Below are 25238 nucleotides of genomic sequence, written 5' to 3' on the forward strand. Positions count from 1 at the left end.
ATCTGCAGCTGCTCTGCCAGGCTGCAGTTAAAATTTGCAGCCTTTGCAAGTCCTGGGGCTTCCATGAGTGCTTTTGGCTTGTGCAGGTTTTTGGGCTTATTTTCTTTTTTCCTTTTTTTTTTTTTCTTTTTTTTTTTAATTTTTTTGAGGGGCGGGAGGGCAGGTAAGCAGGGCTCTGAATTGGCAAAAAATTAAAATTTCACAATATTAAGTCCTCTGTGAAGCTGAATCAGCTTTTGCCTCAGAACTGCTGCCATGGTGTGTTCCACAGAGCAGAGAGGACTGCCCATGTGGATTAGAGCCATGTTGCTCCCCACAGCTGGTTTTGAGCTGTGCTGGAGAATAAAGGGACTGTGAGTGGAGGGCATGGCCCTGTCTCTTTATCCTGCGCTATACAATCCCAAGCCTGCTGAGACAATCTTTGCAGAAGTCTATAGGCAACAGTAGTCCTGCTGATAAATATGTCCATGCTTCAGTGTTCCTTGCATGTTCAGGGCCTTCATTAGAACGGGAAAGGGAACTGATAGCTGACCACAGATCATGGGTGCAGCAGAAAGTAGCTCAGCCTGAGGGCCCAAAGTGCTTTGAAGAAAAAAATCAGAGCCAGCTGTAGTCATTTTTGAGAAAAAATTCACTTTCAAACAAGAGATCAGAAAATGTCTCCTAAGACAAGCCAAAAGCTTTCTCTCATCTGCTGAGTTACTAGAATTCTGTTTGCTGTCTTGTGCAGTCCAGAGCCATTAATCACTATCCACAATTTAAGGTTTTAACTAACTGTGATAAGCCTAAAATACCAAAGACAGGACTTTCCTCTGAGTTGCTTGACATTTCTGAAGTGTTCAAACCCAGGTGTTCAAGAGGATTGCGAGTTAAACCAGCAGTAATAAAGCATATTTCTTTGCAATCACAATAATCTGTGAGATTCATTTTGAGAGTAACTGAACTCCCAATGCTAAAATACAATGACAAGTAATCTGCAGCAGATTGGGAGTCAGAACTTGTCCTAGCACAAATCACTGTTTTGAAGTGTTCAGTGGAGAAGTCATGGAGTTAAAATTTTCATCCTACTCTCATCTAAAGCTAATGGATGGACAAAGAGCAATTGGATTTTTTTCCCCATGATATTTCCCTCTTGGCTCCCTTATGCCCCCAACCTCCAAAAGCCAAACCATTTCAGAATGCCAATGCCCCTCTCCTTGTGAACATAAGGACACATCACCATCTCTTCTAAAACTATTTTGGCACAGAGTCATCAGACAGGACTTTTAGAAGGTATCCTTTTCAGCTCTGTGTTTCCATAGCTCCTTGTCATCTTCTCCCACCTGCTAATGTATAATCCCAGAGCGGTTAGTAGGCACAACCTTGTTTTGTGTGTTCTCTCTTGCAGCTTTTGGAGGCGTCCCTTATTAATTTCAAGAGACTGCTGTAACCAGCCTCCTGTACAATGAAGGTTATAAAGTTTTATCCAGCTCTTTATGCATCAAGTCCTTATTCACCTGTTTGACATGTAACCTTCATCTTGGCAAAATAAGCTTTTACTAGGGTGGAGTGAGTACCACTAAAGGAAGATCTACTCTACTTTTCATGGTGATGGTGGTATTCTCGATATCTTCATTAATGTTCTCATCTTTCTCTCTCAGTGGTTATAATTCAAGCAGGAGGGAAAAGAGCATCTCCATTACTCTGTCCTCTCCTGCCACTCTTTAGTTGTTAAAGCATTTTTCTGAATGGAAGACTGTTCACACTTAGGAGGAAAGAAGCTTATGGATTTGTAGATAGTAATGCTCAGTAAGGTGTTTTGAGCCTTATGAGCCTCATGATCCACTGTGTTAAAATAATTACAGGATTAAGGAAATGCTTCTGCATGGGTCTTCATCTCTTTTGGCAACCTGGCAATGAAAGGGGAGGGACAGTTGGATGAAGCAGGTGACAAATTTTGGAGGAAGGTAACAGCAAGGAGAGTAGGTGTCCTCAAGCATGAGTTGATGTGTCTCTTCAAAGTCTGGCACTGACTTTTTTTACACCCTTTTTTTTCCCCCCAGAATATCCAAATTTACCACTACTTCCACAAGGTTTCACACATTGTCTCACTGATGGGAGAGTGAGACAAAAGTGATTGTGATCTCACCAAAGCCATGGAATAAATGTTCCCTCCTACCTGTTACAGTAGCTGCTACATAATTCCTGGCTCCCTCCAATTAGGAAAAAAGTTCCCTCCAATTAGGAAAAAAAGAAAAAAATATTCTTCTCCTCTTATATGCTGAATTTTCTTGTGCAAAACTTTCATTATGGATTATGGTGGACTTTTTTTGTTGTTGTTTTTCACTCCCATGTACAATAACAAATCATTGAATTACTTCAGCTGCATGCTGCTACTTGACTTCTGGGAAACTTACATGCTGTATTTTCCTGGAAAGAAGTAACACAGCATTGAGCATGTGCTGCTATGCAAGTCTATTGCCTGTTAGTTTCAAAAGCTTCTCCTAAGTATGTGTACAAATGCAGAATGGTGTATATTGCATGGAAGAGTTGGCCTTCCATTGTTGCCTTCTTCCCAATAGAAAGTATTAAAGTGAAGTTTGGTGATACTTGGTTCAGGGTTCAAAGTGTAGGTGCTCCCAGCACAAATTCTGGCACAAGGATTCCTTGTCCTCTATCAAAGGGAGCCAGGTCTCTCTCAGTTCTTTGAAGTACAGTTCCAAAAAAGAGATGAACTGAAGCTAAAAGGGTCAGGGTTTAAATGCCTCACTGGCCTCATGAAAGCCCTAATTAGGGAGACAGACAAAATAAATTTAGTATGTTATTTTGAGAGGTGCTGTATTAATACAGTGAAAGACAGGCCCTGCTACAGTGGGCTTTCACTGAAAAATGGACAAGAGGGACAGAAGGAAGGGAGAGGAACAGAAATGCAGATGTAAAGCAATTGGTTCAAGTTTGCCCAGGCTGTTCAGTGATTTCTGTGATTCCCAGCACTATCAATAGCTTGTGCTGCCTCCTGAGGCAGCAGTGGCCCCAATATACAGGTGTTCATAAATAGCAAACTGGGAGACCAAGTAATTCTGCAGATGCTGTTCTGTCTTTTCAATGCACTTTTGGAATGGTGCATGTCTGTGGGAGAAGGTGATGTGAAGGTGGAGGTACTGTTCTGCAGCTGCAGTCTATTTATGCTCTTGCCTGATATGAAGCTTTTCATAGACCTTGTATTCTGTAAAGAGATTGAGCCTAATAAAACATACCTCTTTTATTATTAAGCATTATTATTTTATTAAGCATTATTATTATTATTTTATTATTAAGCGTTATTATTATTTTATTGGAATAGTTGCCAAAGCTTTAAGGGCATTAGTATGGAAGAACACTAGAAACCAATTAACATGCTGCTCAAAGGTTTTTAGGCAGAGCTAAAGTACTTTGGTAGGGAGCTGAAACACTGGAGATGCTCCCCAGGCTGGGCTGGCTCCACTGGCAGCCTGGGTAGCTCTTGCTTATCTCCCTTACTCAGAGCAGGTTTAGTCATGAATCTGGCTTTTACTGTCCACATTGGAAGAATCTGCTTAGTCATTATTTCTAATATTAAATTTTTCACAGAATTATTTGTGGAATTGACATAGAGATGATGTTAGATTATTATAACCAAGCACAGGAACATAATTACATGTGGAAACGGTGGAAATCTACAAGGATCCCTTTTCTAAGATGTGTCCCTTAGCAAGGAAGACTGAAAAGACCCATCTGGAAATATTCAGCCTGACATTATAGATGATGTTCTTTATTTTATGTGATAATCTTGACTTACAGTTCAGGCTCTCTTTTAATAAATACAGTAATTTTGTATTTCCTCATGTATTCTATCGGTCAGGATCTTGGTTTAAGGAAATGCACAACAAGCTCACTAGAAAACGGATGCCTGATCATTTTTTCATGTATGTATGCATGTATTTTTTCAGCTGTATGCCACCCTCGGAGCATATGAGGAAATATATAGACAATGTGAGATTCGGATCAAGGGGACTGCCTTTCCTGAGTGCCATACAGGTGTTATAGATTACAAATGTACAGAGGCAGCACACAGTGGTGATCACAGTGTGGTGATTTCTGTAACTCAACAGATGCAGCTAACATGACACTTCTAATGCACAGCAGAGAGCAAGTCATCAAGGCAGTGGAAGTATTTTGTTGCTTTGGCAAACTTCTTCATTGCACTCTGGCTTTTTTAAAAGTTGAGATGGTTGGTTTAAAGACAATTCTAGTGGATTCCTTCATGAAATATAAACTTTTTTGAACTATTTATCCCACGATAAATTTTAGTATGATTCCATGAAATTGAACGAAAAGGCAAATTGTGAAATATTTAGAAAGAAACAAATGGGGGGGGGGGGGAGGGAGAGAAGATTTAGCCTTACTTTTCACCTAGGACAAAACTCCGTCTTCCAAAATCTTGGAAAAGAACGGCCCTTGGGTGGCTCTGCTGTGACGGTCACGAGGTGGCGCTCCAAGGCACCGTGTGGTCCCTCTGGGGACCTCCGCGGCACGGACGCGCCGTGGTGTATCCATGGAAGGCTCGGGCATGGAATCCACCGCTGCACCTCAGCCGGGTCACACACACAAAAAATAAGCGTCCGGATTTAAAATAGCAATACCCCTAACCCCACCCCTAAGGGATTAAGGACGGGAATGCCCAAAGTAGGGGTGTAAACACGCGGAAAGCAAACAGCTTTGGCAGCGTGCAGTAGTGGTTTAGTTTTATTGGAGGATAAGGACCGTGGTGTGGAGTTTTACTAAACACGCAGCTGGGCTGAGCAACTCTTCTTACATTTCCTTCCCATCTCTTCAAGCTTAAAAGTACTTAATAGTGCTACTTTCTGGGCAAGTGTATTATAATGTCATATACATACATTTGGGAGGAACTTGTCAAAAAGAGGCATCTAAGGCTATGACAGGGTGTATTTATCTTGCAGACGCCAAGTGGAATTCATACACGACAGACAGACAGCCTCTCACGGGAATTAGGAGTTGAAACAACCTAAAGTAGCAAAGCATTTCAGCAGTGGGGTAGCTGTGAACGAAAGGTGTAGAGCGAAGAGGGGCGGCACGGCCGTAATAAGGGATGTTTACCAGCTATTTCAGTCCTTTGAAGACAGTCTGAAAGAGTTTAGGGTCATGGAGCTTGCCTCGGGGGGGAGAAATGTCTCATGTTTGGGTTCGAAAGTGAAGGATTTTCGCTTCCAAGGTGGTGGTGACAATAACACACCTCCATCTGCGGCGGAGATGATTTTGGGGAGAAGATCTCCCCCGGGACGGGCCAGGACCGCAGGGATCACTTGCGGACCCGTGGTTGGCCCGAGTGAAGGGCTTTGAGGAGCAAACCCAGGGCTGGAAAGGCGCACTGGCCTCCGCAGCAAAGCCCATAAAATGCTGGAGGAAGCCAGCGGCTGGTGATGACCCGTGGCAAGCGGGAGAGGAGGTAGCTGAAGCTAGGAGGTAGGCAGGGGAGCGGGGGGAAGGAAAAAAAAAAAAAAAAAAAAAAGTTGTCTTTTAGCCTGAACCCGAGAAGGGGGAAGGATCCCTGGTCGCGGTTGCCAAGGAGATGGGCAGTGTCCGCCGGCCTGTCTGCCCTCACAGCCGCGGCGTGGGGGTGTCCGTCTGTCTGTCCGTCCATCCTCCGGCGCGCCCGCAGCGCCGGCCCCAGCCGCGGGGGGGCGCAGCGCGGAGGGTGGCGATGCTGCCCGGTCCCTGCCCGGCCCTACCTGTCGGAGCGGCAGCGAGCCGGGTTGCTCTGCCACGCCGGGCAGCGCCGCACGCCCCGCCAGCAGACCCCGCCCGGGGCAGGGACCGGCTCCCCAGGGCCGGAGCACCCCCTCCCCGGGGCGGCGGGGCGCGGGGGCAGCGGCGGGGGCGGCTCTGCCCCCGGCCCGCCCCGGCACCGCCCCCGCCGCGGGAGCCCCGGCGAATCAGCGGGGCGCTGTCAGGGCGTCAGCGCCGGCGGCTCCGCGCGGCCGGCCCCGAGCGCGTCCCTTATCGCAGACAGGCACCGGGGATCGCATCATTATCATGGGCACTGTTTGCTTTTCGCGGCGCTGCTGTTTGCTTTTCGCTCTCGCCTGGGCCGGCAGGTTGGCGGGAGGCAGCGGGGGCGCAGGTAAGAAGAGGGGGCTCCGCCGCCCTGCAGCCTTCCGCAGGCGCGGGCGGCGCGGAGCCGCGGCCCCGGGGGGACCGTGTCTGTCCGCTCTCCTCTGCCCGCCGTAAGGTGCTCAGGGGGAGGTCGCTTCTCGCTGCTCGTAGCGCCGAGGGTGTTGGAAGTTGCGGTGGGGAGGCGTTTTCTCGCGTTTGACACAGCCGGAGCCGAGGGATTTCTGCAGGGAGAGATGGGGAAGAAAAAGTTACTTTCCTTGAGTGCCTGCGAGATAAGTCTATGCTGAGCCCTGGAGACTCCGCAGAGCAAGCGTTGGCTGGGATATCTTCATAGGTTTTCTCTGTCTGCGCATTAACCCAAAGACCTGGTGTTTTTTAACAGCGGCGCTCCTATCAGTTTAATAGCTGTAATTATACTTTGTCTTTGCTTCGGTGTTAAAAAAAAAAAAAAAAACCCAACCAAAAATCAAACACCCCCCCAATCCTATCTGCTTTGGAATGTTGCAAGCCCAGTGTGATTTCTGAAGGAAATACATGAAGGCTCTGAAGTTTTGCGAGGAGAAATCTTTTAAGGTGAAGTACGAGCGGGGGCAGGCGGGAGGGGGAGGGTGTGGAAAAAAAATCCCTGTTCCTCGGATGAAGGAGTTTAAATGTAACAAAATGAACGAAGTCAGCCTAGAAGTTCTTAAAAGTCCGAGCAATGCAATGTGAGATGTGGAGCAGAGCAGGGGCTCATACTTGGTTTTGCCCTTTCATTTGACTCATTGGCATTCACGCCTGACTCCCAGGCATCCTCTGGTTGCTGTGAATGTCCCCCTTGGCTCAATGCAGTTTGAATTTTTGACGGCATTATAAAGAGTCCAGCTGTCACTTTTGCTGGTCTTGATGGGTGCCGGTTTAATGACTCAAAAGTATGAACCAAAGCATTAAAAAAAAAAAAAAAAAAAAAAAAAAAAACGCAGAGAAACCCCCCCCAAAACTTCTTTTCTCCTTGTGCTTGACTGAATCTGTGCCTGATCTAGGCAACACCTAAGCTAATTTACGTAAATCATAGCTAGATCTGAACTGGCTCAGCGGTAAAAATAAACGAATGGACAAGAAAGAAGGTAACAGATTACAGCAGCTCTGCCTTAGTCCGGAAAATTACGACGCTCGGTGTTCTGTTCTCCTCTTTCTTAAGAAGAAAAAAAAAAATACAAAAGCAAAACCTCTACAACAACAGATATAGTCCGGGCAATTCTCTCGCTGGGATTCCAGAGGTGCCCCGCGGGGCCGCCCCGGTCTGCACCTCTCAGAGAAGTTCTTTGCTGTGTGCCATGCTACAATGTCTGCTTATTCTCCCCTCTCTAAATAGCCCCCCTCCTGTTCCTGGTGACTTTGAAGGATCCGTGTGTTATCACTGGAGATGGCTGAGTGAGCACTTCTGAAACAATTAGCGTTAGGATTTTAAGCTAACAATAAAACTGTTTTCACTTTAGTGCACCTTTTTGAGGATCTGTTAATCTAATTGGCATGAAACCAACTGCACATGCCTCTCGCTGGATGCCCGTCTGCCTCCCTCCGCGGCACCCCTGTCTCCTCGGTACTTCCTGACCATGAAGCGGGGGTTGTGCTCTGTGCAGCTCTGCGGGTCCCTCTCCGGCCGCCCGCCCGCTTCCCTGCCTGCCTGCCCGTGTTCCCCCGGCAGCCCTAGATGCGGCTGTGGCGTGGGGCGAGGAGGAGCTCCCCCGGGAGGTGCAGGATTGCCCGCATGGTGTGCCCGGGGTGCGGTGGCATCGCTGCAGTCCGGGGTGGCCGGGGAGCGGCAGTGGGCAGTGCGGGGGGCGGGGCAACTTAGGCATGGCTCTAAGTGTTCCCATGTTCCCAGCACATCCCATCCCTCAATAGGTCGGACTTGGTTGGGGTTTTTTTGTTTGGTTTGGTTTTGGTTTTGGTTTTTTGTTTGTGTTTTTTTTTGTTTTTGTTTGGTTTTGGGGTTTTTGTTTTGGTTTTTTGTTTGTTTTTTTTTCTCCCTATGCTCACTTCATTAACATTCCCACGACTACCAAATATCGACTCTGTCTGATCCTCCTCCCTCCCCATCCTCTTTAAGTCCGAGGGAGGGAACGAATGCCCGTCACTGAAATGTTTGTAAAGGCTTCCTACTCTGGAAGCAAAGAAAGTGGTCTGGGTCCCCCCTTTTAGAGTCAGGCTTACCCAGTAAGGCACCCACCCGAGCAGGGGCCGAGACGACTGCTGGGACTTTCTTCCTCCTAAATGAGTATTAGTCCAAGTAGATGATGTTATTGCAGGTTGCTTTCCTCCACTCTACCTTACCGAATTTCATATGGTCTTCCATTTATTTATTTTTTTGCTTCTCAGTAAAAAGCATTAATGTGGTTTTGCTGCTCAAATATTTCTTTTTCCCGTTCCCTCACCAGCATAGTTTGTTTAAACTAGGGTCTGTCTTTATAAATTAAGAAAATCCCTGTGCTAGAACATGCAAGTGGTCTTTTTTTTCTCCTCTTATAGGTAATTAAAGTCTTCTCTTGTTTTTACTAAGATGTGGGTCTCCAGCAGACTTATACAGCAGAAGCTAATTTCTAGCGTCTAACTATTTCATTTATAGTGCAGAAATGTGAGATCGAGTCCCTCCAGCTTCGTGGAGCAGTGCTTATAAGTGACTTGAGGGGAATATCACACTGGCCGGTTTAGGTATTTATCCTTAGATGTTCTCATTTCCAGCATGACACTAGGTAGGCAGGCAGGCAAACAGCTTCAAGGGGAGTTTTATCCCTGGGGTTTTGCGTCTCAGGTCTCCCTTCTTATCTGTCCCCTTGGGGTTCCTTCTGTGCTTCCAGATGTTGACGAGTGCGCCGAAGCTACGGATGACTGTCACATCGACGCAATTTGTCAAAACACACCAAAATCCTACAAATGCATCTGCAAGCCGGGCTACAAAGGGGAAGGGAAGCAGTGTGAAGGTAAGGACAGACCGGCTCCTCTCCTGTCTCTTCTCCCCTCCTTCTCCTATTTGTTTGCTCTTTAAAAGCTTTTGTAAATAGCTGAATTCCTGAAACGATTAATGCAGATTTACAGCTGCTTAACCTCAAATCTGGGTGTTTATTGGCAAGCATCCCCCTGCTGCTTTTGCTAATTGTCCGGCAACGCAAACCTTGTGCCCGCCAGCCCGCTCTTAAGAATAAAATATAAAAGAGGGCGTGAGGGGGTGGCGTTCCCCGGTAGCACCAGCTCCTCCTGGGCAGTGTTGGGCCCGCTGCCCCTGGGGCTCGAAGCGCCGCGCCAAACACGTGGGTGTGGTCCGGGGATGGGATGGGATGGGATGGGATGGGATGGGATGGGATGGGATGGGATGGGATGGGATGGGATGGGATGGGATGGGCCCCTGGCCAGCTCCCCAGCAGAGAGCGCATGGAAAGGACTCACCTTGTTTTCCACAGACAAATTATAGAAGGTGTTTTTCTGTACCTTTTCAAACAGGACGCTGGAGTTTGCTTCTCGGTGACACTTCACATATGTCGTGATCGTGTATTTCTAGTCCTTGGAACATTATGTTAAAAGGAAGCATTTCAGATTATTGTGCTTATACAGACTTGAAAAAACTTACTTTACTTCTCTATGTCCTCACATCAGTCTTGTAATTGAAAAAGACCTATCAGGTTTTATTAGGCTCTGTGTACACTCATATTTTGGATTTTATGCACCTCATCTTCTCTGTTGAATCTCAGTGGAGAGATTTTCTAGTGAAAAGGACAAATGTTGTAATCACAGCAGAATGCCTTCCAAATAAAAGATGCAAGACTGTGATTTTTTTCCTACTTGTAGATGCTTAGTAGGTATAACATTTTCCTTCCAAGTCTCTCTCCTTCTATGGCAGAACATCTATAGCCAGTCCATTAAAAAGATTGAAGACCTAGAAATTAATTTGGTCTACAAAAATTTGAAACCACATATTATTCTCCATGGACCTCCAAAATGCTTGTTCAAGTACCCTCAGAAAGCATTTTTGTGGTTGTCATATTTTTCTGCCTTGGGCTTAAATTGACAAACTCTGTCCACCTTTTGGTTCTCTAGCATCTCTGAGCTGCTGTTCCTCTGGAAGCCAGATTTTCTTTCTTGCAAACAGGATAATCATTCAGCAGCAGTTCTTTCTCTATTCATCCCTTCCAGGGAAAGAGCTAGAGAACTCTGAGAAAATGCAGACCCAAGGCCGCATCTGTGGAGGTTACAGCATTCTCGGCATTGGTACTTGCTGTATTGGTTTTCTACATTAAAAGTTCCCTTAGCTTGAGCTATTCATATTTTAGTTGTTGGGCTCTGTGTAGTGGTAGACATGGGTTATATTCGTGCTTGTCTAATACACAAGTATCTCTTTGGCTGGCTTGCCTTGGCTCAGTAAAAAAAAAAAAAAAAAGGAAAAAAAAAAAAAAAAAGAAAATCCTAAACTCAGGAAGTAGTAAAAAAAAAAGATAGATCCTTGTAATGATGTACAGAAAAATGGAACATCTGTGTCTGATACCAAACTCATATCTAATAGAATTTAGTGTCTGACAAGTCTGATAAGTAAACTGGGGCAGACTGCAACATGTTCTGCATGGATGCTCAGCATTAGTCAGGTAATATAAGCTGTCTAAACCAGGTGTTACTGTGCATGGTATATAACTTGTTTTCTAAAGTATTATGTTAACAGTTCTAAAGATTCTGCATCAGTTCCATGTCTTAAGTTGGTAATTAATATCAAATTTTGGTAGAAGCAGAAAGCTTCACAAAGGGTCAGTGGCAGGTCTAAGATCTCCCTCAGGCCTGCTGTACATGGCGAGTGAGTTTATTTTGCATCTTGAGGTTAAGTATTCAAAACCTACAGAAATAAACAGACCCACTTAATTGATTTGTATTAAGTATTCTGTGGCAAGACAACCTCAGTGATCAGCTGTTAGAAATTATCTTTTAAGATAAAAGTGAGTGTTAACAAAGATGAAGCCCACTGGATTGTTTTTGTTGTGCTAAAACCAAAACTGGGTCATTACATGTTTCTTGTCTTGATTCTAAAGCCCAGTCTTTATATATATCCCAAAAGAGCCTCTTTAGCTAAGTTTGTTGCAATCTACCAATGTTGCTTCGTATCTGAAGAGCATTCCTTATGTCATAACTAATTCACTTATAGCCCAGGCTCTCCCATACAGCCAGATTTTACTGAACAAGTAGAATTGCCATTCATACAGTACAGTGAGCTTAAAGATATTATTATACTGTCAAATTCATTCTGGTAAATTTTAGTAAGCTGCCGATTTAGGTTGTATTGAAGCATTGCAATTAATTTAGAAATGTGCATGTTTTTTCATTTTAAACAGTAGTCTTAAACATTGCTTTTGTACACTGAAAATCCATTTTAGAGCAAGGGGTAGAGTATGTGAAGTAGCGTTTTTTGGATGATTTGTAGGAGCACATAGTTGTACAAATGTGTCCAGTATATCAGTATGTATTTGTGTACTCTTGTGTATTTATTTATATTATTTCTAAACAATGGGATCCTTGGGCCAATGCAGTAAATGTGGAGCCCAGCCACTTATGCGGGATTTTGCTCAGGGTTTGCTGCTATGAGCTGAAGGGTGGGGAGAAATACGTATGACATAAATATTCTTTAAGGACATGTGGAGAACTCTAGCAGCAATTATATGGAAATGAAACATTTTCCTGACAGTCTGTTAAGTTTCTTCAGTAGGGAATTTCTTTCTGAACTTTGATTTTCTCTCAAAATGTCTTTTGGCCTGGGTTTCTTCAGAGTTTATGAGGATTGAGGATGACTTTTCAGTTCACAGATCATTTTCTTCATTTTTTTTTTTTTTCTGGCGGGCTTTCTTGTCTGAACAACTTGACCTGTTCCTCTCCACAGAGCACAGTTATTTCTCCAGACAGAAGAGTTCCTCGTTCTTCTTGTGTCCTGTCTTCTGCTTCCCTCTGTAGATTTCAGTTCACCTTTTTTGTTTCTTTAATCAGGTATCTGTTATGGTTTGTAAAGCTTTGTGGTCTAGCATTGCCATGATATTTTCCCATATCACATAATGTAGCAATATTCCTTGAACACAAATTCTCTAGCTGGCATTTTCATAGGACAGAATAATGTGTCCAACCCAGATAACCTTTTTTAAAAAAAATTCTCTATTTCTAAGCAATATACAAAATCCATTAATTTATGATTAATTGATTTGCTTGCCCTGGCAGACCTGCTGTTACCTAAGAAGTCTTCCCCATTGTGATTTTAGTCAGGTTCTCAAATGCAGTGAGCTGGATTTAGCTGCAGGCATGATCTTTCATGATCCATAGGACTTTGTCCTTTACCTTCTCAGCACTGAATTTTGGCTTCCCCACAGGTTGATATCTCAACAAAATTGTGTCAAAGCAATAGAAATTCCGAAAGGTTCAGAAGGATTCCAGGTCCTGGGGTTCTTTATGCCTTGACAGAGCATTCTTTGTCTCCGATGCAATGTTGCGTGTTTGCAATTGTAGGATCCTCTGTCACTGAACTGTGTATGAAGGGGTTTAGCTCTCAAACCCAGTTGTTTGGGGTTTTTACCCCATACTACTTCTCTGACTACTCCAAACTCTCAAACCATTAATGGTTAAAATACTCTGTATAGTTGTTGGTTGATGTTTACCTATGCCCATTTTATATCTACTTAGTGTTAAGTTTATTTTATAGATTGATTTTTTTCCCTTTTCCTACTTTTCATCCTCAGTGGGAATGTAATTTCAGTGAGTTGCTCTAGCTGTTGGTTTTTTCCTTTTGGATTATACCTTACATGTGTAGGACCCTTAAGACACATTTACTGGGACCTGTTGCTTCTGGATTGTTAAATTCTACTCTGTGCTTTCCCATATTGACTGAGATTTTCCTCTTGGAGCATTTTTTCCACTGTCTTTCATAGAATTTTCAGACTTATGCTTCAGTTCTTTTAATAATTAATCTCATACAGTTGTTAGAATGTTTCTTGAACTTTTTGTGCAGAAGAGAAATGTTCACAACTTTCAGCTGGACTTTTTTTTCTTTTTTTTTTTTTAATTTTCCTGTGAAGCTTCATCATGTTGTTGATGGATTTCTTGCTGAGGGCAACATACGCATACCATGGCAAAAAGTCTTGGTAGAGTCTGGCCTGAGAGGGTGATTTTCAGGTTTCTGCTCACACTGGAAATTTGTGCTATATCAGCAGCAGTTCTGCTTGACTGCTAGGTGAGTGGGATTGTGCAGATCTAGTGATTTAAGTTGGTCATGTGTTCATGTATTTGTGTTTTTTTTTCTTAATGTAAATAATCATTCTAGATAAATAGGCAGGTGATGGTAATAATCTGCAATGAAGGCCTTTATTCTTCATTGCCCCAGTGGTAGCACCTCACTGGGTTTAAGCATCAAAATCTTAAATGGGCTTAATCTCAAAATAAGATAAACCATTCCTGCCTCAGTCACAGGTATTTTCAGCCTCTGCATATGTCCATTTAGAAACACAGACCAATTGTCCCTTCTGACCAGCCATTATCATCTTCAGCAGTTTTGTGGATGTGAAGCCAAGTTTCTACTTGTACCTGTTTGTTAGATCTGTTTTTAGTGGATTTTAAACAAATCTTAGCAACTGGAAAAACATCTCATCACTTTCATTTAATAATAATGATTGACTCTCCAGGTTTGAATTATCATTTTATCTTATCGTTTTACTCTTGTTGACCTGTTTTATCTTTCATTTCCTTACGAAACTCATTCATGGTCTCAGTCATTGGATTTTCACTTTATTATGGTCTTTGAAATACTTGTTGTGTTCTTCTCATGCTCTTAAAAAGTGAATCCAAATATCGTGACAATGCTGCTCTGAATCAATCAACCTGGAAACACAGGACTTTCCAGACTTCTTATTCCCAGCTCCCAATCCAGTATCTCATACTAGAGCCTCCTTTTGTCTGCAGGGATAAGTAAGGCACCTCTGGATATCCTTTAAGTGGAAAAATGATCCCATTTCTTTTAAAAGCTCCGTGGTGTCCCATCAATCCGCTCTCAGCAATTCTTTCTTAAGTGAGTCATCTTCAGTGATGACTCCCTGTGAGAGCTGGGACACTGTTGGGTGTTCTTTGGTTTCTGAAACTCGGGCATCTTGATGCTTGCACAACTCTAGTGAGCTTAGACTTGTTCTGTCTGTCTCTGCAGAATAACAGTGATGCCACTGAACAATGCAGCTTAACTGACTCCTTAACTTACTTCCAATTGCAGTAGAAGGTGAATTAACACTTTCAAGGACTCCCTTGATCTCCTGAATGAGGCCTGCAGTGGATATTTAGGTGCTGAAGCTGCTGTGCCTTCTGGGGCTACAGTACCTTGACAGATGGTGCTTATGTCATGTGTTGAAGTTCATGTCACCCTCCCCTAAGGGCTGTGTTCCACATGAGACCTGGTTCTCCAAGTCTGTGCTGCTGGGTTTGTGAGGTTGGCTTGCAGCAGCCCATCTGAGCAAAGAGCAACACACTCTGCCATCTCCACATTTTACGGGGATTTCTGGTCCAGGGTCAAGTCTTCCTTCCCAGTTTGATTCACACAGATTATGGCTTTACTCTGGGTGAGCCTCTGTGCTGATTTCACTGAAAGCAGCTTTCACAATGAAGCAGTACATGTTGTCAAAAACTGAAGGATAGAGAATATAAACTAGCTCCTTTGACTTGAGCTGGTAACTGCCTTCTTGTTTTCTCTTTCATTGGGTAGCTTGATGCATTTTATTTGGTTTAGGCTGGTAAAAGTGTTCCCAGCATTGAATTCTGAGGCCTTCTATATCTCTTCTTTTGTCTTTCTCCTTTTTTGTTAGAATTGTCTGGCACTGTTTAGTACTCAATTCTGACTTGTGAGTTTTCTAACTTGTACCAGGGGATGAATTTTCTTGGGGGATGGGGAAGTGGAGAAGTAGCAGCAAGTAAGAAAATACTCCTGAGAACATTCTGTATTAAATCAGAATTTTATTACAGCCTAAGTGAATTAACAGCTTATGATAACTTTTTTCTTTTTCCTCCTTCATGCTGCTTTCTGTTCAGTGAATAGGGCTTTTGTTTTGGTCAGAGTTGAGCCTTGATTTTATTTATTTATTTATTCAAATTGCTTTAGTTTCCCAACTTTGTTCAGTAGTTCATCCACTAAAACCAGAATATCCCTTAGCTGGGCTGACATGCCCTGTTTAACTGCTCCCAGGGCCATCAGTACCCATGTGTCACGAACCCTATTGTTTTCTCCTCTCCCTTCCCGACCCTGTCCTACCTCTCAGAGCTGCATTTTGACAGCCCATAATGCTGCTTTAGTGAACAGCTCCCCCGGTGGTCCACTTTGGAAATCTTCCATTTTGACTTAGAGAAAGAACATTCACTCCAACTTTTTTTTTTTTTTTTTAATCTCTCCAGAAATGCTTATTAGAGATAAATATCACTGTATTTTGCATAAACAAATAACATCCCATATGAAATATGGGCCTCATTCTTCTACAGCGTTACATGTAATTCTCAATTTGGAAATGAAGAAGGTTTTTTTTCCAAGGACACTTCTCTAAATAGTTGATAAGATCCCTGTCTGCTGGATGGTCTATGGGTACTCTGGGAACTTATAAATATATATAAAATTTCATCAGCCTTAACAGTTGCTTAGCTGCAGAACTCAGGGTGATCTCCTGGGGTGATGTAAACTTGGTATTTAGAAGGAACTTCCTTCCACCCAGATACACAATGTCAATTAACTGCCAGGAAAATGATAATGAAATGAAGGAGCATAAATAAAATGTACTAAGCTCAATAAGTCTGTCCTTCTTTTGTCTTCATTCTTTTTACATCTGCCAGGTACTGTCCGCTTTTCCTTGTTTTCCCACCTCTCACCTTTACTTCTGGTGCAGTCTCCTTTCCTTGCAGTCTGCATTTTGTTGTCTTGGATACTCTGTTACTCAGGTGTCTTTTAACCTTGTCGTTTCCCTTCTGCAAATCCTGCTTCTCTCTTGTTTCTTTTCCCATGTATTTTCAATTATGTCATTTAGCTTTCCTTCCCCTGTCCTCTCAGGGTCTTTCTGCAGTTACAGCAGCACTGTTCTGAGAGCCAGTGTCCCACAGCAAGACCTGTGGGCCTGGAGCACTGGCAGCTCTAAGTGCCACTTGCTGGTCCTTCCCCTTGAGTTTCATCTTTAAGTCAAAACAGCTCCAACCAGATCTCAGATTTCCCCTTCTTCTTGCTTTTTCTCCACCTTTTTCCTGGCCCCCATCAGCAGCTCAGAGCTCACCTGTCCCTCAGCATTTTCCCTGCTGTTTCCACCCCCTGAAGACCCATGGCTCTTCCCTCGGTGGCAGGCTGGAAAACCATCTTTGCCTGGCTGATTGCCATCATTTGTAAACTCCTCTTTGGTTATGGGCACTGTCTCCATGTGTGTCCACTGCACTGCTGAAATACACATTCTTTGACCTGAGGCTGATGCAGGACATGATCAGGGAGCCTCTGCTGGGATGATGGCAGAGGAGGAGTTAGGGAACATGACTTCCTGCTGCTCCCTTGCCCAAAAAAGCTGCACTAATGCTGCTTTTGTCTCCTCTGCAATTGAGCCAGATAGCATCCCTGTTCATTAGCATCCCTGCTGTCAGGACACTGTGGAGGTAATGGGAATCATGGATGGTGGATACTGTCTGTACCTGAGGAAGAGCATGGTGGATACTGTCCCTGTACCCATGGTACCGGTCCCAGGCTGTTCTAGCCCAGGAGAGCTGTGAGCCTTAAATGCAGGGCAGGTTTGGCCAAACTTCAGGCAGTCCTGGGATGGAGGAGGTACTGCAGGAATTTGTAGGGAAAATGTGCCTGGAGTCTAGTGGCAAAAGGAGTAGTACTCCCTGTGCACTCATTTAGGAAATTCCTTTTCCATGATGGTTCCCTTTTTTTTTTTGCACAGGGGCAATTGATCTGGGGCTATTCTGTGCAGAGTATCACTGAAATAATACCCCCAAAAGTGGAAGAAAACTCAAAGGAGTACAGCCTGGCCCTGTAAGCATTTCTACACTGAAAAGTCAATGAACTCGGATATAGAGACTGAGACACATGGCAGGGAGAAAGTGGTGGTGAATGGATTTCCTGATCTGGTTAACTTTCTGGAGCCATTGTGGTGTGAAACTACAGCATAAGGTTGAAAAAACACCTACCAAGAAGGATATTTTGAAAACTTTAACTGCCTAAATTTCAGAAGATGCCTGTTGAGCTTTGAATTTATTATATTCTTGGGGGAAAGGAAGGGGCTAATGAATTTTTAGGTAATTATTTCTCTTTTTGGTAAATTTTCAGCTGTAATTTGACCATCTTATTCTGTCCCGAGAGATCTCCTGAAAGGTAACTCCCAGACACCTTATTGGAAACAAAATCTGGGAGTATTAAATCTGTTCAAGCAGTTGAGGGAGATTTTTTTAAACATAGCAAAGGAGTGATTTTTCCATATAATCCCTTAAGAAAAAAGCTGACTTCCTGGGTTTTTTCCTTAGTTTGTTTTAGTGTATATATATTTGTTTTAAATTTCAAATTAAAAAAAGACCTGCTTTAAAGCAGATACCTTGCAAGAAAAAATGTACTTAATACATAAATGTTTGGCAGTGTTATAAGAAACTGAAGATAGGGTCTGACAGACCCCCTTGAAATTTCAAGACTTTTCTACACATTTAAGATGCTGAGCAAAAGGAATACCCTTACATTACAGTTGGAAGATGTTTTTTGTTCAAGTGCCATGAATCACTGGAGTACTCAAGCACGTGCTTAATCTTAAGAAACTGTTACCTTTTAACGTAATTCTGTTTAAGTGCTTTATTAAATTGAAGCTACTGCCTTGTTTTATGTTACAGTGCTGCTTCTCTGGAGCCTGTAGGAAGTTGCAGTTTTTCTTTCAGTGTTCAAGGAATTTTAAAAGAACCTGGATCATTTAAGAAGGTGATTTAGGACCTTGATCTTGCACATGCTTTAGACCTAAACTTAGTGCAGTTTGTTTGGTGCTGTAGGATCCATAGGCAATGTATCAAATTCAAGACCATGCTTTCACTTTTATTGACAATGTTTTACAGAACAGCCATCAAAAAATCAGAAATATTAAATAAACAACTTTCAGATTGTTTTGATTCTTACAATCAATTTATTAAGCAGATGAGCTGTTATCTCAGAGAATATAAAAGCCAATTTTCATTTACTCTCTCAGGGTGAGGTTGCTAAGCTTCATACTATCATTCCCCCGCCTTAATCTGCGTGAACCACTGTCAGTCCTTACATTTAACATCGTGCTCAGAGAGCATCAAAAATTTAACCGAGGGAATAAAATAAGACCAATGCATAATGCCAATTTCGTGATTAGTAATGTTGTTGGAGGGGAGGGTGCTGCTGCAGAAGGTGCTTCAGAGAAGGAGAACCTCTGCAGAAATAGGCATTTGTTGGACATACCATTGCTGAAAATACTACAGGACATTACTGCTGTGCACTCTAGTTCTTGCGGTTGTAAGAGGGGAACTGCACTGAAGTGCTTTTGATCTGATTTCATTATCTGGAAGCAGAGGTCATCATTCAGAACTTTCAGTCTCCCTGTTATAGTGGAAAAAAGGGGTTGAAGTAAGTGGGGTATTTGCTTTGCTGAATAAGTAGGCTGGGTACTGCATATCTGAATTGTTTGGCAGCACATGCATAGAAGGAATTTGATATCTGACTTCATACCTCTAGAGATGTCAATGTCTCTACCAAGTAGAGTTGTGCTTTTATTCTTTTCACACGTTTTTTTTTCAAAATTTTGTTGGAAAAAGATTCCATAAAACCTGTGACTTGGAGACTTACCAATGTTTTTCTCTAACTACAAAGTACCCAAGTCCAGCTTTATTTAGAAATTTCCATTTTTTCCTGATGCATGCCAACCTGTCTAAAGATGTGTGTGATCAAAGCTCCTCTTTGCATCTCCTTCTCCCCCACACCGCTTTTCTCTTAAAGCAGCCCAATTCTTGCTTGCACAGTGGTGGAGTTCACCTGATCTTTGTGCAGGTCTTGGTACACAACTCTCTGCAAAGGCAAGTGCTCTGAACAGTTCACTCCTGCTCCTGATTTGGGATTTTCCCACGGGCCCTCATGATGGCTCTGTGTGCATGGGCACACTGGGGGAAGGCAGCCTCCTTTGGCAGTGCTGCAGACCAAACCCAAAGCCATGAGGGAGGCTAACTGCACTGTCTGGCTACTAGAGGGCGGATGGAAGTGGAACCCTCTGGCTTTTGCTTGGCTTGAATTCCTAAGGAAGCAATTTTACCTCTATTCAGATGGGAGCATGCAGACATATTAAGAGTGCAAGAAACAAATGAGGGCAGGAGGGCTGCCAGGATTTCTCTGACCTGTGACTGTTCTGCTGTAAGAGTGAGCCAGGGAATGGGTATAAGAGAGGAAGAGACAACTTCAGCCTGTTATCTGGTAATAAAAACCTGAGTACTAAAATGCTTTGGTTGGATATAGTCTGTTTCATTAGGTGTAGAATGTTTCACTTTGTGAAAATGGCAGCAGCTTATTCTGTATACACACACTTTTACATTTGTGGAGATTATGACTTCAGGATGGAAGAACTTTAATAGTACACTTTTCTCAAAAGTGTTAACAATGGAAACAACCCCATCAAATTGTTTATAGTATGATTGTTTACTAGGAAAATACTTTTTTGTGATATGGGCAAATTCTAAGGTGTTGTCACTTAAGTTTTGTATTAACAATCACATCTAGGTGTATACTAAATATATTTCTCTTCTTTATCCCTCTGGCACTTTGCATCCTTTCACTGTCTGTTTTGAAGTGTTTTTTAAATATCTTTTTCTTGAGGGAAGTGCAAGAACTGCATTATTAAAAAAATCCGTTGACTGCATCACATGTTATCGGTCTTATGGGGCAAAACCCAAAATCTTCAGGTTTTATTCTAAATAGGAAATACATAGAAATCTATTCAGGATAGCAACAGCAGTAGTATTAATTTTCTAGAATAGCTTAATGATATATTTTACCTTGAGTTAATACGGAAGTTTCTAGTGCACATTTCTGAGTTCTTTCACTGGATGTTGCTGCACAAAAACAAAAGAGTTACTAGAAATGAGTTACTAGAATACGTTCCTGTACTGCTTATGCTGAAAGGCTCTTAGTGATGTCCATTAATATTGATGTTATGATTAGGTACTAGTCATAATTTTGAGCTGTTTTAAAGACAGGTGTTCTGGTGGTCTGTATGAAAGGCAACAGACAGTTGCTGTAGCCTGCTCCACATCAATCTTTATCCTGAGTGGGGTTACATGATACAATTGTCTGAGTTAGCCAGAGTCTGGACTCAAGGGATGGTGAGGCACTTCCTGGAAGGACCAGCGTGTTTTCCTTAATGCTGCCATTCACTAAGGAAAGTCCCAGTGCCTGTAGCTGTGAGAGCACCTGAGTGGTCCTGTTTGCACACAGCATTTTCTGTGGCTCTCCTGTTTGATGGAAAGGACAGCCTGTTGTCTTTAAAACTGTGATTTATTTGGGTGTTTTGGGGGAGTTCTGACGAGTCCAAAAGGCAGGTGAAAGGTTTGAGTGTGTTACCAGAGGGTACTGCTGGAGATGGGCTATGGCACAGCCAGGCAGAGGGATGTGGGGGAGACTCTTGTGCCCTCAGGAATACAGCCTTGATTTGCTCACCTCAATTGGCTTGAACTTGCTAAAATAACTTGATCTTAAAGATGGGACCAAGCATGAAGAATTTCACTCTTTGAAGAAGCTGTGAAAATGAGAGAAATGGGAAATGGAAGGTGAGCTGTGAGTGCTTTAGAAGTCCATTTATGTAAGTAGTACAAATCGTAGTTTACTTCTACTTTTATCTGTCAAGTACACACACAACATCTATGCTTAAGAGCATGTCAAATATGAGCACAACTGTCAAAAGTCAGAAATATGCCACTGGGAAGTTTAGTGCATATTCTTATTCTTGATATTTATGAAGTTAAGAGAAAAAGACATAGTAGGAACCAACTTTATAAAACTGAAGAGCTTGTATTTTATATTTCGTTTTTTAAACTATTAACAATATATTGTTCCACTGAAAACCTAGTTTGCCAAGAGTTTCTTCTTCAACAAACTTTATGATCAGCAAGGAAGTAAAAAAACTTAAGGGAAATTAATACATGTCTTCTGGTCTGAATTAGTCCCTGGCATAGTCTTTTCTATTATAGTATTTGAAGCAGGAGGGAGTGCTTTAAATGCTTCAACCCATTTAACCTTAATTGCTTGGTTTTAATAGACATTTGCTAACTAAAGGAACCAAATTATAGCTTGAATTAGGCCTTACTAATCTTAATTAAAAGCTCTACTTTATAATCGGAAACAGCCTATGTTTAAAACAGTAAGCCTTTCTTAAATGGCTTACTTTAAAATACTAAAGCCCTTTTGCTAATAATTGTTTAGACTGAATACGAGTAACCATTATTTTCCTTATATTGCTCTTAATTAAAAGTATCTCCTCCATGTGGTTTTGTGCAGTCTGCTGGCTGTAAAATTGTTCGACTGGTGGGGGTGGGATTACTTTACTTTTCCTGTGGTAATTTGAAAACGTGTTTCTGCCTTTGTTTTAAAAGTTTTCTGGGGTCACAAGTTGCAAGACTAACATGTGAATCAATACAAAGATTTGCTTCCTGCATTTGTCTGTCCTCAGGCAAATGCTTGTCAGTTACTTACAATCATTAATAATGCACCCTATAATTCATTTAGTTCAGCATTGAAGTTGTGCTCAGGCACTTGATTATGGTCTCCGCACTCCTTCAGAGACCTAAATTTCAGAATAAATCAAGTCTGTTATACTGGGAGGGAGGCAGGCCCTGGCTCTGGCTGTTGAGCATTTGGTGTATTAGCAGAGCTCCTGTGCTTTTCAGGGCTGTCTGAAGAGGACAGAGGGTGGATTTCAGTAGTACAGATCAGCCCATTTAAACCATTTGCTTTGCTTTCCCTTTGTGGTTGAGGGAGAGAAATTTCCTTCATGCGGTTTGCTGCGCATTATCGGAGACAAAAATAGGTCAGATAAGTCTGAAGAGTCTTCTTTCTGACACAGATGTTGGTATCTACGAAGTTGGATGAGGTGTATCAGGGCAAAGACCCTGCAGCTGTGAGGTTCAAATTCCGTTGAAATTAATGGAGAGTATTCTGAACTTGTGCTTCGCATTTAACCAGGTATTTTAAAGCTGTGATATTATCGTTGGACCATGATGAAAATCATCCTTCCAGTCTGTTGGGGTTTTTTTAATTATTTAATTAAATTCATTTTCTCAGTGCATCCTACTGAGGAAGCACTGTTAGACTGTGATCATACCTTCATTTAATTTGCAATGCTTTCAGTTTAGTGGCTGAATCACCTATTTGCACAAACTAAACACAAACTCAAAGTCCTTTATATGCTACATCTGCTAGACCTCTATACGCACTTGGGAGGAAATTCCCTAAAAAGTCACTTGTGCCAGTTATGGATATGGATAGAGGTTCTTGAATGTCAGTTTTGTTTGCCTAGTTATCAGATCTTTGGAAATCCCCTAAAGCATTTTTTTTTAATTTCTCCTTGTTGTCCAGTTAGTTTCATGTTCTGTGCTGATGGAATATACAAAGATTTTTAAATTACACCCAGTACAGGAAGGCAAAATCAAGACTCTTTACATTGGATGCAAAGAATGTGGTCCCTACCTATGTGTATTTATCTTTTAAAATCAAAAGTGTGTAAGCTGGCCAGACCAAGTTTGACTGAAGATCTGTGTAGCCTGATGTGCAGTTTCTGACAGCGGCCAACAGTGGATGCTTCCAATAGATTATAAAAAAACATGAAATGGAAGAATGCAGCTTGAGACTTAAAGACCTCCTGAGCCAGAAGTTTCATTCAAATCACTGTGTTTAATGACATCTTCAGAATAGGAATAGAAAAGAAGTATGTTTTCTTCTCCAGGTGCTCTGCAAAACTCACAATGGTAGACAGGTGATTAGCCATGCTCAGAATACTGAGAAAGAATTGTGCAGGAACAGGTAATTGTGTACCCCTGTCTCTCTGCAGCCTCCCATCTAATGTGGTTTAACAGGAACCTCACACTGTGTTTCCCTATATGGGCAAATCCTACAAACCTGAGGTTTTGGCTTGGCAGCTAACAGCATCCTCAGAATGACAGGCCTTCACTCTTTTCTGGGAATGAGACTTCATTCAGGAGAGTCTCAAGTCAGTTGTGAAACATTAATAGGTACTTTGAAAAGCTTGACCTGGAAGTTTGACTGAACTTCAGATGACTACACTGTTAAATCAGATGCTGTGGATAAACACCCATAACCCTATTATTTAATTTTTGAGCCTTTTACTGAGGCTGAAGTCCCGTATTATTTATGGGTGAGTTAACTAGTCAGGCCTTGCTGCCCTGTTTTCAGTGGATAACCAAGGATGTTATAATGTGTTCTCTCCTGGATTTCTGGTTGTGTATCTTAGAAATACTGTGAATATACACCAGAGTCAGTGCTAAAATAGGGATTCTCTGGAAAGATGGGAAGAAAGAAGAAGCATGTGAAATTCATGAAGAACATTTCAAGAAGTAACATCTCAAATCTAATTTTATGTTGGATATACTGTCCAATTAAACAAACAAACAAAAAAAACCAAAACCAAAACCAACAAAAAAGAAAACCAAAAAAACCCAAATGGTTTATTGATAATCAAGTATTTAGGCAAGACATTGCTGCATTTTGCTTATCTCTGCATGATAAAATAACATTGTTGTGAAAGGCATTTCATTAGAAATCATCTACATGAGAGTACTGGAAGTAGATCTACAGGATTAAACAATTATTTATATAACCTTAGCCACTTTTATCCCTCTGCTGTTGAGGAGGAGGTCAGTACAGTTGTACAGCTTGGTTTCCTGTAGTGCATTCTGTCAAAAGTAGATCATTATTTGAATACTGCACAGAAGTTGTAGACATTCTTTGGTTCTCTTTATCTAACATTCTCCCCAACATAACAAACAAATACAATTGCTTAAAATTCCCAAAGGAAGATTTCCAGGCTATGAATATGAGCAGTCTTCAATTTATAGCAAATGCCCATGTTGTTTATTATTCCTGTATCTGCAATTTCATCTTTTTTTCATTTAATAGTGTTAATGGAAGCTGTGTATGCTTTCTAGTACAGGATATTTGAACACTGGAGCCAGATTGTCTGATTTCATGGCAAAGCTGAAATTGCATCAGTTTGCCCTATCTCCCTTTCTTGTCCAAACATCAGATGTGAGCACAGCTTATAAATGAAAATATTTGATGATTCACAGGTCGGCAATCGTATTTTTCAGATTTGAATGTTAAATTTCATCCTTAGCACTTGTCCTGGACTTTCCTCACTATGAAATTGGTGTTTGCACAGCTTGGCCTGGCCTCATCTAACCCTCACTTACCTCATGTCCAGCAAAGATGGGTGTGTAATGTCATTTACTCCTGTTCCTGGTATTACTTTACTTCTCTAGTTGTCAAAGAGTCTGGGAAATTGTTTTGAGAGTCTGGAAAGGGTAATGATGATGGAAAAGCCAGTGGGTTGCCTGCTACTGTTCACTCTCTGTGCATTTATGTCCCTGTTGGACAACGGCCGCACATCCACAGCTCAAAAACCAAAGGCTGATTACCAACGTTTGTTAGATTTTCCCTGTGAGTATTTGTCTCTGGTGCTAAATAGGGCTCTGGTTCACAAGACTAATTTCTGCATGGCCTTTTCAAAGACTGAGGAGAGCCTACATCGTAACTGATGAACTCTTTTGAGGATAAAATTTTAGAACTGTCAGCATGAATCAGTAGGATTGGGTTCCCTGTTTCAGGAATAAAATATCTGGAATCAAAAAATTACATCAATGTGGTATTTGTTTGAAAATAAAACCCTTTTGCATTCATCAGCTACAACAACATCTAGGGCTTCTTGTTGATACTGGCCAGGTCCATGCTTTCAAATTTAAAAAAAAAAAAAAATGGAAAACATTCAGTCTGTACATCCAAGCAAAACTGCATGGCAGGTACTTTACACACTGTGGAGACAGAATTGTTTTTA

At 42.1% G+C, this 25238-nt stretch overlaps 1 protein-coding gene across 1 annotated transcript in view; it reads left to right on the forward strand.

Moving 5' to 3' along the window:
* The first annotated feature begins 6051 nt into the window (after positions 1 to 6051).
* SCUBE1 (signal peptide, CUB domain and EGF like domain containing 1) overlaps positions 6052 to 25238 on the forward strand; it is a 188239-nt gene continuing 169052 nt past the window's right edge. Inside the window, exons 1-2 of the mRNA XM_066183682.1 lie at positions 6052 to 6139; positions 8973 to 9095. Coding sequence (XP_066039779.1) covers positions 6052 to 6139; positions 8973 to 9095 — 211 coding nt within the window. The remainder of the gene's footprint in view (positions 6140 to 8972; positions 9096 to 25238) is intronic.

The sequence above is a fragment of the Chamaea fasciata genome, unplaced genomic scaffold (assembly GCF_029207755.1).
Source record: "Chamaea fasciata isolate MVZ Bird 193981 ecotype frontalis unplaced genomic scaffold, bChaFas1.0.hap1 SCAF_5, whole genome shotgun sequence".
In the NCBI taxonomy this organism is placed as follows: Eukaryota; Metazoa; Chordata; class Aves; order Passeriformes; family Sylviidae; genus Chamaea; species Chamaea fasciata.